The sequence below is a fragment of the Sapajus apella genome, unplaced genomic scaffold, assembly GCF_009761245.1.
Source record: "Sapajus apella isolate SASKATOON/1434 unplaced genomic scaffold, GSC_monkey_1.0 scaffold97, whole genome shotgun sequence".
NCBI classification, from domain to species: domain Eukaryota; kingdom Metazoa; phylum Chordata; class Mammalia; order Primates; family Cebidae; genus Sapajus; species Sapajus apella.
In genome coordinates this window covers 1,134,967-1,154,791 of record NW_022437037.1, presented here as the reverse complement: position 1 = coordinate 1,154,791, position 19,825 = coordinate 1,134,967, and the positions used below count along the sequence as shown (strand labels likewise).

Sequence of the window (19,825 nt, the reverse complement as noted above, 5' to 3'; positions counted from 1 at the left end):
AACAAAAAACAAAACCAACACAATGGGCAATGCAACAAAGTTTAAAACCTAGGAATTATATAAACAGAAACCAAAGAAAACTATAATACTTTACTGAATAATATACAAAGACATTTGAATAAATAGAGTCTATCTCTGGAAGGAAAGATCGGATATTTTAAAAAATGACCACTCTCCCCAAATTAATTTACAACTTCAATGTTTTCTTCAATCAAAATCCTGAAAGTATTTTCCTTGGAACTTGAAGTGATTCTACATTTCAACTGGGTAAAAAAGTCATTATTACCAGGACATTCTGAAAAATAACTACAAAGACTAAGGTAAGAAATTAAAATACATCCATTTATAATAATTAAAAGTGTGATCCTCCCATTGGAATATGGATTCAACTCAATGGAACACAACATAAGCCACAAAATACATTACAATAAGAGGTTATTATATAATTGTTTTCCAAATGAATTGGTTAAAAAGATTACTTAACAAGTGATTATTTATTATTTTTCAATAATAATTTGGAAAAACATAGTTAGATTATTACCTTGTCACACACCAAAAATAATCACAATTTTAGATTTAAATGTTAAAAAAAAATGAAGGTACTAGAATACACCAGAAGACGGAGAAGACTTTTCTAAAATGTGACGGCAAAGACACAAAACATAAAGGAAACGTGAAATGAAAGTGCAAAGCTGAAACTGGAAACAAGCAGAAGTAACGTGAGAGCAAAAGAAGAGCTTGTTGCAGAAGGAGCTCCTGTAACTCCAGGAACAAGGTCAGACTGCAATGGAAGAGAAGCCACAGACAGACGGACAAAGCTCAACACAGGTACCATTAGCAGTAATCACGGAGATGTGAATGAATGATACAATACCTCTCACCTTCCAAATTGATAAAAAATTTAAAAACTAATTGCCAGTTAGCAAGGCTTGTGGGGAAAACAAAACAAACCTCTTTCATATACACAGAAGTGTAAACAAATTCAATCCTTATATGCCAAAATCTTTAAAAATGTGTTTATATATTTATCCAAAGGAATATTCACCAAAATATAACCTTCGGGAGCGAAGACAATGTAAATATGCAGCCGCTGAGGACTGGCTAGGGAAAGTCCACTGTATCCATCAGAGGGAGGATTATACAATCCTTAATCCCAGCCTGAGGACCACCTCACTTAATGATAAGGAATGAGGTGCGTGACCAGGTCTCAGAGCAGAATGGACACTCGCAGTGTTAGAAAGGAACAAATTCCTGACACATGCAACAACATGGAAGACTCTCAGAAATATTATGCTGAGAGACACACAAAGCTACATATGGTATGATTCCATGTATGCGACAGCATTGGGCAGGCAAGTGACTGCCAGGGACTGGCAATGGGGAGGGAACCACTGGAAATAGAAATGAGTGAATTTATGGGACTCATGGCAATATTCTGTAACTTGTTTCTGGAGGTGGCTGTCATGTAATTTGACATTTGTCAAAAGTCACTGAAATGTGCACATAAAGAGCTTGATTTTATTACATGTAAATGTATCTCAATAAATCTAACTTCAAAAGTACCAGAAAGGACAATTAGGTAGACATACACTTTTACATGTAACTATATGGTACAGAAAAAAAAAATGTTAAAATGCCATACCCTGAAATACTGTTTCTCTGGGTAATGGGGTTGTAACTGATATTTATTTTTTTTCCTATGTTTTCATGTATTTTGTAACTTTTCTACAATGAACACGTTACTTTTATCATTCAAGTAAGAAAAGGTTTGTGTCTATTTTTTATTTTTTAAAAGAGGAAAAAATATCCATGAACTCTTTGGTCCAGGAACCAACTTTTTATTAGGTTCTTACAGGAAATGAGGGGTAGGTCATGCTCAGCTGGAACCTCAGTCCCTTGTGCCCTGAGGCAAAACCTCTCTGCACCTCTGCTTCAGCCCTGCAGGATGCCTGGCCCTGAACCGGTGCTTAGAGGATTGGTGGAAGGGTAGAGCCACAGGAGGTCCACTCTGTCCAAGAGCTTCATTTTACAGCTAGGCAAACGGAGTTCCAGAGAAAAGAATCATGGTCTCACGTTTGGAAATGGTCAAAATGCACTTTCAACTTCAGAGAGTAGTGCTACTTCCACTGTGCTGCAGTACCTAACAAAACCCCTGGGCTCTGCCTAACCACCCCAGGAGGACACAAGCTCTTGGGGGGTCGAAGATAAAAGCCTGCACAGGGAAACGCTACAGACACTACCAGCCAGTGTTTGCTAGACTCTAGGAAGGTATCTAATGTCTCAGATTCACTTATTTTTTTCCAGTATAATTACCGAGTTTAAACTCAAAATAGCTTCCTCCAGTGGGTAGTGTCACCATCCCCGAGTCTGTGTTCCCACGTCCCTGTATGACCACCTGCCCACTGCCGTTTGAAAGGCAGGGCTGGGAGATGAGGATATACTTTCCCCACTGATGTTGGCCAGCTGCAGGCCTTGCCACTATGGCCAGAAGCTTTAAGAGCCACTGAGTGTTTCTTCCAGGTCTCACTCTTCCCTCTACTATAAAAATAGCAAGTTACAGACAGGAGATGCTCTTTCAGCCTGGGTCCCAGAGTCCAAAGACACATGGAGCAAGGTTCCAAATTGGAACTTGAGTGACATAGTGATACATGCCACTCAAGTTCCAATTTACATTTCCAAGTTACATGTTACAAAATGGTGATACTATAAGCCATTGTGATCTGGAGGGGTATTTGTTACTGGCATGATAACTGAGCAAAGACTGATCAATATACCAACTTTAATCCCATTCTGAACAATGATATCCACTGATATGCTATTATGGATGACATTTTCATAAAGGCCATCCATGTCTACTCTAAAATCCACCCCACCATGAGTACATGGCTTTGGGAAGCATGCGTCAGTCTGAGGGAGGAAGGAGACAGAACCCCAGAAGATACATACAAAGAACCAGTTCTGATGGGAGGAGGCTCTAGGGCCCTGTGGATAAAATTCAGAAAGGTCTGATTCTCCCCTCAACAACTGTAAGTTGCACCATCAAATTCATTATTCACTATGCTCCTGAGTGTGTGTGACCGATTTAAAAGTACACATCAACTGTAAGACAGATTCAAAATTCAGAATTGTTAAAGTACATAGGGAAAATACATCTCAGATTCAAGGGATACTGGGAAGCATGAAAAAATCAAAGTCAAGGAGATGATTATGGGCTATTTCTCTAAGCAGTTAGCCTCATTATTTAACCCAGAAGCTACTAATTCTTCTTAAAGCAAAATCCACCCTGACCATCTAAATATAAAAGGTCCTTGCTGACTCTACCACTATATAATCTAGATATTCTGCATAATAGGTACCATTCAGCTATCTAGAACTTTCAGTCAGCTATATCATGCTCTAATCATTAATGGTCCACTTGTTTGGCTCAGGTAAATCACATTTGCATATGCAAATTACATCCAACTATTCTGTACGATTAATGTTATCACTAATTACATAATAATAGTTACCAATTTCCACATGGATCAAACTTACAGTTTTGTAGCTATTAGGGAAATTGTGCTTTGTAATTAAGATAATCCTCATTTCCAGATGCTAATTAAGTATATAATAATTAGGCTCATTCACTAATGCAAATTAGAGATTTTCATTTTTATTGATAAAGGAGTGGCTTCTTATCGGTTAAGAAACGATAGCCCCAGAAATCTTGCAGAGAAATACCTTTCCTCCTCTAAAGGTTAAAAGGTAAATCCATTTTTATCAGTCTCATTTGTGAATGCAAATTAGGTCTGATTCATCAAGTCAAAGATAAATGTGCTACTCTGATTTCAGGACAGAATGTATCGCTTACTGAGTTCATCTCTTTTCCCTTTGTAAGTACACAGATAAACAGAGTTCACCAAACAGAAGTCTTTCTAGTGAGAGTAATTCATCGATGGTCAGATGAAAGCTCTGAGATACCTGTCTCTCTCTATTACGCTCCCTTTTGTTTTGCCTTCAGGCCTCACGGAGGGATCTGGAAAGAGCTGTGTCTTAATGGTTCAGCCACAATGGAAATGAGTGAGAGGGTTTTGTGAGTAAATACAGAGGAAAAAGGGAAAGCCACATTTGCTTGGATTATTAAGTTTTCTGTGCTCCAAACAGAATACAAACTGGCACCTCCCATCGTGACTAATGAGGGCTGCATCGGGAGAACAGAAGGGCTGACAGCCAGCGAGGCCTAGTTGGCAGGCCCCAGCCCAGGCCTCGCCGCATTCATCATCCGCTAAACCAATCCACCAATTCCGCACCACCATTTGTCATTAATTATGCTAATCAGCACACCATTACTCTCTGATGACACTGTAGCTGTTATTAGCTAGTTATGGCTCTTCAAAAGCACAACTTATTGTGCATGCACGGGCTGTGCCTGCATTAGCCTACAGGGAAGAAATGTCCAATTATGAAAAGAAGAAATTTGCTATTATCTTTTTATAACAAACCAATTTAGTAATTAGAAAAGTCTCTGAACTCATGGGTTCTTTTTTTTCCTCCCTTAAAATAATTGAAGCAAAAAAATGTACTTTCCAATATTTCTCCGAAAGAGGGAAATACCAAAACAGAGATTTTTTTTGCCACACATTTAAAAGTGGGGTCTGGGGAACAACTGTGCACGTATGTGAGGGGCTCACGGAGGTTCCTGTTGGGCTTTTCTTCTTTCCGATTTAGAATTAGCAGGACTACTTTATTATGTATATTTCAGCTACGACGAATGCCTGAAAGATGAAAGCACACCCATGTGACCTTTCACAGTTCACTCATGGCAGAGGGAAGCTGTTTCACATAACGATGCCAGACTGTGCACACCTTACCTGGCAGATGCTTCCACAGGAAGTTTAGCAAACAGCCTCCTTTAACCCCTTACAGGCTGCAGTGCCACCGCCAAGGCTGTCAATGCCTCTCAAATGACCTTGGAGATGTACTTCGGTCTAGTTAGCACATGTCCTGTGCACAGTTTGGGGGAGAAAAGAGACTGTACTCAGACTGGCAGCAGAATGGGTGCTCTGGAGTCAGCCGCCAGACCCCGTTTCAGGAGGCCCCTTTCTGAAACACAAGGCTCCATCCAGCAAGGGGCTTGCACTGACCCTGAAGTGTCTGCAGGACTCACCCTCAGGCTTCTGTCCAAACCAGGTATTAATTCCAAGTTGTTGTGTTGAGGCTGGGAGTCTTTACCACTAGTTTTAGAAGCTTAGTCTGTATTAAGAGCTCATTAATATCATCAGAGTAAATGGGCCTATTAAAACATCTTTAAGCAATATCTGAACATAAATCTCCCTAAACTATATTTAATGACTGTACTTAAGATACATTATATGCAAGTCTTAATGAGACATTAGATAGCATTTTGAAGATTAAAATTAGAGAATCCATATAAAGTCTGTCCACTTAATGTAGCCTTAAGCTATACTGATGAAAGCATTACTACCAAATTATTACTGCATTAGAACAAATATTTTTAATCATCTCTGATTTATGCATTCTCTTTTTCATATAATTTTCATTTTCACAAAAATACATTTTGGGTTTATAGAAGAGGGTATGTGAAAAGTTTCAAGTTTTTGAAGCTCTGGAGGTAAAGTGAATACAGAATTTGGTTGGTACTGTACATATGAGAGTCCTCTAGGCTCTGAGTCACATTTCTTAAATGTTTGGTTTAATTAGTCATTCTAGTACTATTAGGAGCGAAATATATCACCTTACTGTGAAATGTCCTTCAAGACCAGAGTAGATACAAAATAAGAGTTTAACCAAAAATATTTTGAAGACCAGATATAGTATAATGTACATGGTACAATCTGCGTGGCATGGGCAGTGGACTTCTAACAGAATCTAATATCTGGGCTTCTAACAGACTCTGTGTTTCAGGTCCATATAGAGACCCCACACTCCCAGAGAGAAACCCTCACCCTGAGCCCAGCGCCCCAATCCCCAGGAGACCCTGAAAGCTCCCTGTGCCCAGCACCCCCACCCCCAGCAGACCCTGCAGCTCCTTGCCCAGCGCCCTGACCCCTAGCAGACCCTGCAGCTCCTTGCCCAGCGCCCTGACCCCCAGCAGACCCTGCAGCTCCTTGCCCAGCGCCCTAACCCCCAGCAGACTCACAAGCTCCCTGCCCAGCGCCCTGATCCCCAGCAGACCCACGAGCTCCCTGCCCAGCACTCTCAGAGCCCCCAGGTCTGCCACTCTCTGTGGCTCACCTTTGTTTCACCAGAGCCTACTCATGGGCATCAATGCAGGCTTGCTTCCACTCCAGGACACCCTGTATGAAGAGCAATCAGTGTTGCTCTTCGAAGTGTATTAAAAATAATAAAAAAAAAAGTCTGATTCCCCTAGGGTCAAGGGAATCTAACCCTTGAAACAGATCCAAATCGTCTTCAAGTCTGTTCAAACAAGGGTGAGTTCTCAAGCATGTGGAATTGCTGATAAGCGGGACCAGAACTACCAGGAGCAAGCAGATGGACCCCATAGTGATCGAGTGAGTATCATACATAGGATTCGACTCTACTTAAAATAGAGATATGTCCCAAGTCTACACAAGTCCTGCTAACACTTAATACATGATGGGCTCTTCGGTAAACAGGTCAAACTTCAGACTATATACATAGAAATATTTTTCTATGAATTTATCTGCTATATTTAAAATACCACATATCCAAACAGGATTTCTGATGCAACAGAATGCTCTCTCCCTCCACCCCTAGCCCACTGTGCTCTGGGAAGAGGTCTTCCTAAAGGAAAGAAACTGCATCCACTCCTGCATCAAGGTGACAGCCCCCTCAGTCCCATTTTGGAGTGAATCGGCTGAGTACTTCACATCCCACTAGCAGCGGAACCGTGGAGAGTGTGTTATCTGAGAACCTGGACGAGGATCAGCCCACATGAATGTCACCTAGGGGCACACACCACCTGGACTTGGATCTGACACCAACACAAGGGCCTTGGTGATAAACCCACACTCTGGAAAATGTTAGAGACGAATTACCATTGACGCCTTTTAGACTTTTTTTTTTTTTTTTTGGATACTTTACACCAAAGTGTAACCACCTTTTATAAATGCTATTCAATTATGAAAGACTTTTGGGATTATATAAATCAAGACAAGTCAACTAGTGACACCTCTCTTAATAGAATAAGATTATCTGTTTTTTTTTTTCCCTTCTTCAAAGAAGTAGCACAATTTAAACACGATGGTCATTAAAAGAAGGCTCCTCCCTTAGCATGTAAAATCTGTAGCAACAAGCCTATTTCCATTTGCTTTTCCCAGATATTCTCTCCCCAAAAGGAACTACTTCATAATACAATTTTGCATTTTTAACTGTATGAATTAGGCATTCTTCATAAATAACAGCTATGTTCTATACACAGGAGTTCCTTTTTATTAGGGACACAGTAATGAACAATGAGCAATGTGTTCTATTATTCTTTGTCAAATCACAAAATGCTACATTAGAATAACTGTGCTGGTCAATGTAATATAGTAGATTAAATTCAACTTCTGTGGAAAAACCACTGTAAAACAGCATGATAAGAAGGCTATAAAAAATTTAATTTTACTCCAAACTCCATCACAAAAAAAATGGTGTGAAAAGTAATTTTGCATAATCAGTACACGCCATCTGGAACAATTAACTGATTTCTATAGAACTATGAGGATCAGTCATATCTGCTTATTAAAGATCAGAAATTATACAAGTAATAAATCCTTGAAAAAACTAAGCGTACTCCCGCCTGTCAACGCTATTTTAACTTCAAATACTGAAGAACGCCTGATAAGGCTGAAAAGAAGAGATTAATATATGCAAATTACATCCAGCATTTAAAATCCCCACAACTGTCTCCGGTTTTCTGTCCCTTATTGCTGCCTTTATGTTTTATTCATACACCAACTCACCTGTCACTTCATAAGCTATAATATTATGGGGGTATTATTAAACAGCATAAAGCCGTGCTTTAATTGGAAAGCTTCATTGCATTTTCCAATTATTTGGAGTAAATTAAAAGCAGATGCACATAGTTTAATAAGGAGTCTAATATCAGTTCCGGGAAATCAAAATTCATTGTCATTACTATGCCGTGATAGTTTTGCAAACTGTACTCAATTTCAGAGGTTTTCAAAAGAAAATCTGTCTATGCAATCTGTTAATTGTCATTCGGTTAATAACTGTTTAAATATCCGAACTACATAGCAGCTTCCTATTAAAAAAAATTAAACTATGGAGTTTATGCAAGCAAACAAATACAGCGTGCTACTCCTGGGCTGGGCTGGACTTTTCAGACTTCCCTGTTCACCCTAAAACAATGGGAAGCCTCGAGAAACCCACCCACACAGCAGCTCAGCCCCAGAGCTGGAGGACAAAGAACAGCAATTTTGTACTTCTACAAGCACCCGAGGTTACAGTACCATATGACAGCTCTCTGTGGAAAAGGGCAGAAGCCATGTTATAAATTGTGTTTTCAGAGGTCTGCTCTGCTCAGCAAAAAATTAGCTCCCAAAGTTTTAATTGGTCCATCTAAAATAAATCCTTCCAATGAGTAAATTTACTGATTCGGGACACAAACATGGAAAAAAAATCAAGGAAAGCAAATGTTGTGAGCAATTTGTTTTTAAAAAATTGACCCATGAAGGGCCATTCCCTTACTAGCTCATGACTCATGAGTGGAGTGTCCCTTAGGCTCTTCTGGGGCCGGCCACTGCACCCACAAGTGAATTGGACTGCCAGACAAAGGACTATATGCTGAGCCACTATGAATTTAAAGAAACAGACCTTAAAGGTTACTCTTCATAAGGAATCTTGCTCACAGATGTAGTTATAACTCCACAGCTACAAGTTGCATACACACAAATACATGTAGCTAAAGCATTTACAAATGAAAAGTCACAGGTATACTCAAACTAGTACATGTAACCTTTTCATTTTTACACTAAGTGACAAACTTTTTCAAATCCTATGTGTGTAAATTATAATAGGACAAGCAGTAATTGACTTTTAAACTCCACCCACTTTGAGGGCTACAATTAATCTGTTTTTAGCATAAGAACTGCTGCTCTGCAAAGTTCATAACTTGTAGGTTCTTTTCCCCAATCCAATTAAAACCTAAGTAATAGTCTTCCTAAAAGGTGGCTGCACAGAATTTACTCTTCAGCTCCTATTTCAAAGGGTGTATCTGCTAACATCCCAATCATCAAAGGGCAGGCCCCTCCAGACCAGAAAGGACACCAAACGCCTGCACACGAGAGAGCCTCCTGGCAAAATAACCAGAAACTATGCTCAGAGATGAAGATAAAAGCAATTCTTGTGCAGTGATCCAAAAAACAGCATCTTTTTTCCCCCAAAATTACCTGTTTTAATAAAGTAGACATACTGTGCCAACTGAACCATTTAATTATCTGCAAAAATGATGAATCAAAACAATAGTTTGCAAAAATAAATGACTAACCTCTGATTAAAATGTCTGTCCTCATTAAATGCAAATAAAAGGGATGATATCTTTCTAGAAAACGTAGCCTGAAGAAACAGGCAGTCCCCCAGCATCTACAGCCGAAGCCTTGATGGTGGCGGCAACCTGCCATGAGATGGGACATCTGAGGATGTTGTCTAATCTACTCTCTCCAGTCCTGAGAAAAGATGGTATGGCCCTGTGGCCTTCAAGCCTCTGGGGGCCACCGGCCTGGCAGCAAGTGAGCTCGGGGACAGGGACTTCCAGATGATGTGCTCAGTGGGTGGTGTGATTCTGGAGCAAGGAAGGAAACTTTTTAAAAAAAGGATTCTGGGAGGGGAGTGGTTGGTGGTTGGAAAGAATGGAGCCAAGGCCAAAGAGAAAGAAAAAGAAAGGCAAAGAAGGAAAACCACTGACAGGGTTGAACGCTGATACGATCCCTTCTCAAAGCAGAGCCCACTTGATGAAAAGGAACATGGAAAACTGAGGCCGGTTTAAAATGTAGAGAAGTTCTCTCTTTCAAATAATTTCACCCAGTAGCAAGCTAACATCTCCAGCAATTACTGATACAGGGAGGGTTTGCCTTATATTATGTCAAAAGTTTCCCTGAACCATGAAGGTCACACCATGCGTGAGCTCCCTCTGCCAGCTGCACCCTCTCCATCGCCGGCTGGACTTTAGGTGGGGTCACACTTCAGGGTGAAGGAGACCAGTGATTTCTGGTATAATAGGCAGCACTTCCCCGGAATAACAATATTTATGGCAGTCACAGCAGCTCCCGTGTCTGGAGTGCCCACTCGGTACTAGGCACTAGGCACTTCATGTATATTATCTCTAATCCTCAAATACAGAAGAGAAAATGAAATTCAAAATTATAAAAAAGAAAACAGACTGAAATGTTATATAAACTGTCTAAAGTCATGTAGCCAGAAAGGGTGGATACAAAAGGGTGAACCGGTTCTAAGACCCAGGTCCTCTCAGAATCAACAGAACATCGAGTGTCATGGAACGCCTTCTGTATGCCAGGCCCTGGGCTGGCCATTAGGCACACACCAGTGAATGAGACGTCATCATCCCACCCTCCCAGAATAACCCTGAACCCCACATGATGACCAGAGATGGATCTCCTTTCTTAGAGCTCAGAAACCAAGCAAATGGCCAGAGTTTTACAAGAAGCATAAATAGCCAGGGGGTTTCCTGGCCAAAGAAGCTGCGGTCTTGGGCCTACAAAAGGCACAACCACCTTTGGCAAAATAGGGGTGAGTGAGGGCCGTATAATTCATGAGCCAAAGGACCTTCTGGCAGGAGTGAAACTAGAAACTGGCATTTTGCTATGCAGGGTATATTTCAGGTAAACACACAGGCAATGGAACATAAAGACAGGTGCGTTTATTGCCTCTAGGTAGCAAGCGATTAAGGATTGCTAAGTGTGTCACCAGAAGTGATGCTTAGGGCCACCGAGGCAAGCTTTCCTCTCTCATTCAAAATTATGGATGTTGCCTCGCCAGTGGATCATGAGATCGTTCATGCTATAAAACAAGTCAGGTGTTAGAAACTGCTCTCTAACAAAGGATCTCAACCTTGGAGGAGAGTTCTGCATCATTCATTGTCTTAGAGACAATTGTAAGACAAATCTGGGGAATCAGGAGCCTCATTCTCCGGGATAGGTGATAAATATATTCCATCCAAACTCCAGGCTGCAGGACTGAAGATTTTTTTTTTAAACATAAATGGGTTTAGGACCATCACTGGCCATTAATAAAAAGAGGGAAAAAGCCATTTAGTATTCAGGACACAAACACCAACTGTGTGACAGTGGATGGATTCAGGTACTCTGTCCACACAAGACAGGTGGCTTTGTTGTTCTAAAAAAGATCAGAATTTCTTTTGTCCTAATCTCAGCAGTTAAATGCATTCATTCTGACACAAAAGAGGAGCCCTCATATTGCATAAGAGCTGAAAGATAAATCTCATCACCAAAGCTTGTGCGACTGTCCAGCTTCTCCCCAAGTTCTGGCCACCGCCTCTGTCCATCTTTGGCAGACCATCGAGAGTTTAAACACACCAACCTGGAATCTGATGTCTTGCCACTATTGTCCTAACTCAGAGATGCTTTAGCATGGGAGCCCAGCAACGCTGGCAGCTGGAGGACTCAGGGGGCTGGAAGCAGGCAGGAGTGGAAGCTGGGGCTGGGAACTGACTGGGTCACAGGTGGGGGTTATTCTGGAGCGCTCACAGGGAATGCTCATAATACTGGCTTGGTAACCTTGGGCTTGAGTTTAGGAGAAGTTGGCTCCTAAGAGGCCCAATCCAGAGAATGAAGCTTCCAAGCAGGAAAGGCAAGGCAGCACAAAGGTGACTATCAGTTCAAACAACAGCCCCGCCTGTGGGCAGAGCACAGGGACTCATGGCACAGGAGACCTAGGGTAGGGAAGAAGAACACTTGGGGTTCAGACCCAATAAGATGGGTTTGGGCTGTGCACCATCGCTATAGGCTAAGAGAAGGCCACCGCAAAGAGACCTCCCAGTGCCCAGAGCTCCCCCAGACCCAGGTTTACACCAGCAAGGCCAGTGCAGCCTGCACTACGAAGGCAGAGGTTCTTTGAGGTTCTGGTATAACCCCTTTCCTGGCTGGAAAAGGATCTGAGAAGGGGCTGGGAGGACAGGGCTGTGGATACTGACAATCACAGCAACACATCAGCAGCACTTTCTGTGTCCCAGGCATGGTTCTAAGCCTCACCATAAGTCACCATCACCCCCATTAAATAGGTAAGGAGAGAGGCACAGAAGGGTTCAGCTACTTGCCCAAGTCACTTAACTTTAAGTAAGGAGGCCTTGGGCTTCCCACCTTCACCATTTTGCCCAGCAAGAGTGATGGGAGCCGTACCCCCATTCCTTTTGTCCTTTGGATCCGGCATTGCCATCAGCCAAGTGTCAAAGCCCTCACTCTGCTGAGGTCCCAGAGATGATCATCCAGGGCCCACGTGGGTTTAAACAGGGCTGAGACCCAGTACACCAATTTAGTCCTAGCATGATTCACTCCAGGTCTGTGTGCCATTTCTAACCTTCAAGTTGATGAGGGGAGGGAAACGGTCTCACACAACCTGCACTAAAGAAGCGTCCTCAGTATGGGGGTTTTGAGCTCAGTGTCTGTAGTCAGAGACCAGGGTCTGAATCTCAGCCCTGCCACGTACCACAGGTGTAACTCTGAGCTGATCACAATCTCTCAAGGCCTCAGATTTCCCATCTGTAAAAGGTTTTCTTGGTAAGGATTTGTTGGTATTAAATAACAAAATGCACGGAAAGTGCATATGCCACACCATACACAGGGTAAGTCGGAGGAAGGCTGGGTATTACTAAGTAAATTCATTTAATTAATTCAGTCCATTTTAATAAAGCAAAAACAACTTTAGCTCCCTAAATGTTTCAATGAAAGAAGCTGCCTTAATCATTTTCCCCATTCAGCTGAGCGTTTATTATTTTGAGAGAGACAGAGGCAGAGAAAGAAACAAAAGCGGAATTTGGCATAAGCTGCCCCTAGGCAGGAATGTCTGGTCACCCACACTACATCATTCACTCCAGAGTAAGCCTCTGAAGAAGTGCTGAGAGCAGGTGAAGAGCTGGGCTCATGGGGGTTCCCTTTGTGTTCAGCATTTCTCTGGCCAGGTCTACAATTATGCTGTCTTTAAGGCAGGGAATTATCAGGGGGAAGGGGGGTCATATTTCTGCTGAAAAACTAGACAAGGAAGATACATATACAGGGAGAAAGGTGTCAGAAAGTTGGCTTTTCTGAGTTTATGTGTTGAGGAATGTTACAGTTGAGGCAGTGTGGACTGAACGTCTGTCAAGTCCAGGGGCAGTAAATGCACATTTGCTGGCCACTGTGAGGCCTGGGCACCTCAAACTGTAGAACATACAAGGCTCCGTCCCACGCAGCTTTAGTCCTGGGAGGTGGGCATGACTACCTCCACCTTAGACACCAGACAATGCCTGGCGCACAGGAAGTGTCCCATAAGAATGAGCCGATCTATTGCTATGTTCAAATGATCCACGTTGTTACTGCAACTGCTGATATGGAGAGACGTGGAATTTAAATCCAGAAAGGCTGGGTGCTCTGCTGGCCTCACTCGGCCAGTCGGCCAGTTGGTGGGAGAGCCAGGGCCTGCACCCAGCTATTTAGGCTCACGCCCTGCTTCTTCCAGCTGCCTCGACCACAAATTTAACCCTTTTCCAAGTTAAGAAGGGGACGTGGCCCATTAAACCAGCTGCCTAAACTCTGCCATGCTTAAAAACCAAAAAGGGAAGAAAAGCATGGTGGGAAGGTGGCGGTCTATTTAAGAGCACTGAAGTATCTGTCACCTAGTAATAGTTTTATTTTTCACAATGACTTAACTGGAAAAAGTCTTAACTTTTTCCTGCCCATGGGGCACAGGAAAAGCAGAAATGAAAGCCTGGAGCAGAAATCTGCCCCCCAGGCACTTTTCCACCAAAAAAATCCAAAGGTACGTTGGAAGATTTTATAGAAGTCACAGCCTCACGCTGCCAAGCACCTCTCTCCTTCCTGCCCCCAAGCCATCATTCTGTCACCTTCTTGAGAAAGGGATCGCAGGCTGCTTGCCACAGAAAATAGCCCACTTCTAAGTGGCGATGCGTGACAGAATGTCTCGGCTTCCAGCGGGCACTGAGCTGAGCCATGCCAGAGAGCCTTTTATTGCAAGTTTCTCTGGACTGAGGAAGAAATTTTCTTTGAGCACTCCGAGAAGTAATCTTATGTATCAAAATTATATAAGGGAGCACAGGCTAAGAAGATGAAGACCGTGCTGGGCCCAAGCCAGCGAGCGTGTCCCATGTGATAATTCTCAACAAATCTTTGGGCTCTTTCTCAGATCACAGCCCTGCAGGGGAGGTGAATATGGAGAGAAGTGACATTCCTGTACTGCTTCCTGGTTTATAAAATGTTCTTACATATGCTAGATCTTCACAACAATCCAGCAATGAAATGGGCATTACTACATTCTTTTAAAGGTATGAAGAACTAACATTGCCCAAAGTAGCATTGTATAGGGTCCTTATATAGCTCTCAGGGATGCCATTCACATAATTTTTGTAGTGCACAACCTGGGCAACTGCTCACAGCAGCACTGTATGATGGCCCGTACCTGTCAGAGCCAAGATTCTGACCCTGTGCTTCCAACCCCAAATGCCCTATGCAAGGATGGAGGCTCCTTTTTGTTTTTTAATTGAGAAAGATTAAATAATAATAATAAAGCCTCTGCCCTCTCAAGGTGCCCACAGGTGAAAATTCTCCAACACAAAGTAGTGTGGGGTAAACCAGGAGAGAGCATCAGCAGCGGGAAGGGAATCAGAAAAGCCTGGTGGAGAGAAAGCCTGGGAGTGGCCTTCAGAGCCAGAGCCAGGGACAGAGTAGAGAAGGTGGTGAAATCTGAGCTGCTGGAGTGGTGGGGCAAGCACAGCGCAAGACAGAGGAGGATGCAGGGAGCGTCCGGGCTGGTGGAACAGGTGGGACTGGCTGTTGACAGCCCCAGCACCAGGCAGGTGAGGTCTGAGGTGTGAATAAATGCAGTCAGGCTCCCTTGGGGCACAAAGGTAAGATCTGAGGAGCAAGGGGCCCAAGCAGGTCTGTGGAGAGATGAGTCAGCTACCTGGGCAACTGGGCTGAGGCTAGAAAAGCCTGGTCAAGGAAGAGAGTCAAGTAAGGGCTGGGCACCAAAGCCTGATACCTGCCAGGCTACAGCCCAGAAGGCCTGGGCCCAGACCCATAAGTGAGAATGCAGGCATGCGAAGAGAGGACCTCGCTTAACACTCAGCTCCAGAGGACTCTGGGGAACTGAACTGACCATGGACTTCATCTGGAGTAAGATGACCCAGAGCCCAGCTCAGGGTTCTCAGGGTCAATCTCTCTGTGAAGTCCTAGAGGAGGCACTGGCACTGCAGAAAACCTCCAGAAGGAAAGAGTTCCCCAAGTGCCCCGTGTGTTTGCCTGCACACGCTGTTCATTAACTTCAGTGACACAGCCACCTCGGCGGATGTAGAAAAGCACATCCAATTAGCCAGGCCTACATGAATATTTGCACTCTTAAATCTTTTGCATTTCGAAAGGGTTAAAGCTTATTATTAGCATATAATTTACAGTCCTTTCTCCCAGGAAAGGAATAATGCACAGTAAATGCCACATTCATTTTAATAATACATGTTACAGTCTGTGCCCAACATCTGCACAAAGGTAAAGGAGACAGATTTTTTTGACATGTCCCACTCTGCCATCTAAACACAGGCTTTTTGTTTCTTAAGTGACGGAAGGTTTAATCAAGAAAGCAGGCAATTCATCAATCGAAACAAGGCAGTGTGCGTGCGCCTGACAGCACACACATGGTTGTGTACAGAGCAAACCTGGCCACCTGTCAGCCGCACCTTTTACATCAGGATATACAAATACACCATGCGATCAATTCCCCATCCACTCCCATTCATTTCTTCTTTTTCCTATTCTATTTCTCTTTATACTTGATTTTATTGTCAGTCAAGGCAAGAGGAGACGGACAGACAAGGGTTCTTATAGGGGATGATACAAATGGTTCTTATGGGTGATGATAAAAATGTATCTGCCTTTAAAATGACTTCTCTCCTGGTTCAAGCACCATTATTATAGATATTTTTTCACTTCATTCAGGAATTTTCCCATATGCTATTATCGGTGGCCGTGCCAAAGTGATGTTCCCGTCTCAGATCCTGGCCCACCCCCTCATAGGCTCACCCACCACCGCGTGAGCCAGTTGTCGGTGATTATGAAAATCCTCCGTGGAGCAAAGAACCTCAGGGAAGCCAGGGTCAGAAATGCACTGCCACCCCGAGCCGAGAGAACATGCCCACTGAAGACAAAGGCCGCAGGGACACCTGGGAATGCGGAGGCTCACACTATTCAGGGGCTTGCACCGGAAGACGGTGGCTCTTTCCCTCTGTGGTGGTTATCAATAACACACTCGCTCAGCCCACACACTCACCCGAGCACAGAGAAAAGGAGAACCACAGGCACACGCACACCCAGAATGCAGATGCAAATTCTGCAGCATCAAACCATGAACATTACAACGTGCCAAGCGGTGGTGGTAGCACACCTGACACAGGGAAGAACAGTGCTTCTCAAGCACCCTATTGTTTGAGTCTTTTAGCCTTCATTTTCCAGCCCTGCAGCGCTTCCTGATCATTAAAGTATTAAGTTTATTTTCAATTTTCTGGGTGAGTTTTTTTTTTCCTAATTGAGAGACAGAAATCATGTAATCACTACAAACGAAAGGAAAATATGTTTGGAATTGTTTGGTATGCTGTAGATGAGTTTTTAAATGATCACATTGTAAGATACACATTTTTTTCATCATAAGATGAAAAGCTGGTAGCAGAAATTTTATCCAATTGGATGAAATATATAAATCATGAATTTCATAATACTGATAATTAAATGTCCATCTTCCAATTTAAATGAGGACTAGATTAAAACTGCATGGAGAAGGCTGATATTCAGAAATCATTAATTATTTTTAATTGCTTTGTGCTTTCCCCCTCCAATGTCAGATCTCTGTGGCTCACCCACAGTTCAGAGTTACAGATAAAATCCTCCTTCTCTCTGTACAAGGAGCCATGATCCAAATGATGAGATGATGGACAGTTATTTACCACACTGACATCCTTCCTGGTGTCAAACATCCTGAAAGGGGGCTGGTTTTTGAAAAGTGAACAGCTGTGGAGGACAATAAGCTGGCCTTTCCAGCAATCAAAAAGAAAAACAAAACAAAACAAGACAAAACAACCAAAAAGCTGAAGGCAGAGTGGCCAGTACACCCCTGTCTGCCAGGACAGATCCTGGTTATGGCTTCTGTCCTGGGAAATTGTGTGCTCCCTTCACTTTTATGGCTGCCTAATGCTGATGGATAAATGAAGACGTCAGTGAGCCAACCTGTCTAGGTCCTAAAGAGGAAAGCAATCCTTGCCCTGCGCTCACCACACAGTGTGGCTGTGCGTGTTTCTGCACTGTGGCTCATCCTGCATTCATGGGGTGTTTGACATTTTTTGGTTTTATTATATGCCAGTTTTAATAGGTGTTTGCTTAATTTTACTATGTTAATTTTTTTCAAAAGAGAAAAATAAGCTTTCTTTGGTTAAAAACTGTGCACTTGGAGACAGAAATCAGATTATAACAACAAACACCACAAAAGGAGCGCACCTGATGGTTTCCCATCCTGTGGTCCCCTGTCTGTTAAGCAAAACCGGCCGTAAGACAAAGCAACCTTCCTAGGTTAGAAAAGGCACACTGCGCTCTCCTTGCTGGCACCTCTCCTTATAAGTAGCCCCTGGCGCAGCTGTGTGCCGCCGACTTGGGCAGCGGGTCGGGGAAGATCTGTCTTTCCTGACATTCCCTGAGTCCCAGGGGCTGGAGGCCACCACAAGAACATGTCGTAAGAAACATCTCACTCAACTTGCAGACGTTTGAGGTTCATTTCAAACAAGTAGATGTCCCTCCAAGACATGGATATATATAAGCTGTTCTTATCAAACTTAGAGTTATAATCATTGAAAAGCAAGTGTTACATTGTTTACAGCATTTTATGGAGCCCTCCTTCACCCCCCCCAGGTTGTAAATATTTATATTTCTCCCATTCATGCCCAGTGCTGTCTGAGACATCTACCAGTTTTAATATGTAGCCATAGAATTAACACTCAGGTGGCAACAATTTGGCAAAGTACAGAACTAAAGAAATAAAGAAAACAAAAGCACTCATTTTGGTGGTAGAGATTTTTTGCTCATTTTGTTCAGTTTTCCAAGAATTCATATGTGGGAGTCAGCGCTGAGACCCACAGGGCCCTATTTATGAGGAAGAACAGCTCTTCCAGAATAGTTCAGTTCCTCCCAAGCAAATGGCTTGCTTCTCTCTTATCCCTGAGGGACTGGCCTCTGCCTCTGAACCTAATCTAGACATCCCCGCATGCAGCCATGGCTGCTTTCTATCCTATTTCCATTTACTTGTGTCTCTTCACTTCCACTTTCATGTGGCCGTATCTATTTTTGGAGCGACCTTACATCCTTCTGGGATAGATGAAAGAGAAATGTGTGAATGGGCAGACATCTACACATACAAAGAAATTCCAAGGGAAAAAAGGTACAGTGCCACCATTTGGGACTAAAACAGAAGGCTTTTCAGGAAAGATATTCTTAAGAAAACTATCAGCCACTAGACTCCTGACCAGGAAACTCAGGGGTGGGGTTGCAGTAGAATCTAGAGAAATCAACATGACCTGGGAGAGGGCCCTTCAAAGAGGTAAGGTCTTAAAGGCATGTTCAAAAAACCAAAAGCAGAAAGCTACAGGGGTCACACCAGTGAGACCAGTGCCAGGAAAGCTACAGTCAGCAAGGTAATAACCATCAAAAGGGTTGTTTTTAAATATTTTGTTTAGAGCAAGAAAGAGTAAGAATGCATAACACTCATGGCTTAGGAGTGATGACCCTAACCAGGGGTTGGCAAATGTTTTCGGTAAAGAGCCAGGGAGTAAGTATTTAGGATTTATGGGCCATCCGGTGCTGGCTGCATACACCTGACTCTGCCATTGGAACGTGAAGCAGCTACAAACCATCTGTAAAGGACTAGGCATGGCTCTGTTGCAATAAAACTTTATTTACAAACACTAAAGTTTTTCATATAATTTTCACATGTCCCTAAATATTACTTTTTATTTTTGTACAACTATTTAAAAATATTAAAACCATCCTTGGCTTGCAGGTCATACAAAACAGGCCATGGTTGTGGTTGGGCCATGGACTTTAGTTTGCTGACCTTAACCCAGATGGATAACAGAGTGAGCCAAGTCAAGTGACCCTCATTTTCTCTTTTTAGGGAAATGCCTCTTCGAACCCTATGGAGTGACACAGCGATGGGGGAAGTGAAGAGCAAGGAAGGCAGGGAGGAGGCTTGGGCAGCCGGCTGCTTGCCTGCTCAATCCATGTCCGTAGGGCCAGCAGGATGTAAAGGATGGTGCTGGAATTACAAACAGTGATCGATGAGGAACTTGAGTGAACAGGTAATTTCAGGGAACTGGATAAGAGGGGGGAAAAATCATATTTTCTAAAAGGGACAATAAGAAAATTATTGTTCTGTGGTCTGGAAGTGATCTGCAGTAAACTTCGAACGCTTATTATGAGTCAGGTGGCTCATGAGCACTCAGGAAAGAGTGGCGCTCCTGCAGGCTGGCAGGGTTTACCAAGAACATGCCACACTCACACCAGGTCTATATATATATATATATATATATATATATAGAGAGAGAGAGAGAGAGAGAGAG

The 19,825-nt window shown here is 43.0% G+C and overlaps 1 protein-coding gene and 1 pseudogene across 10 annotated transcripts in view; both read right to left on the bottom strand.

The window, feature by feature from the left end:
- The window catches only part of MVB12B (multivesicular body subunit 12B), a 228,186-nt gene that overhangs the window by 105,111 nt on the left and 103,250 nt on the right, over positions 1-19,825 (bottom strand). The window contains exon 8 of one of the 10 annotated variants that reach the window (XM_032257270.1): positions 706-6,296. The exons of the other annotated variants lie outside the window; for them this stretch is intronic. Coding sequence (XP_032113161.1) covers positions 6,265-6,296 — 32 coding nt within the window. The 3' untranslated portion in view covers positions 706-6,264. Of the gene's footprint in view, positions 1-705; positions 6,297-19,825 lie in introns of those variants that run through there. 10 annotated transcript variants of the gene reach the window in all.
- Positions 18,262-18,338, bottom strand: LOC116536055 (annotated as a pseudogene).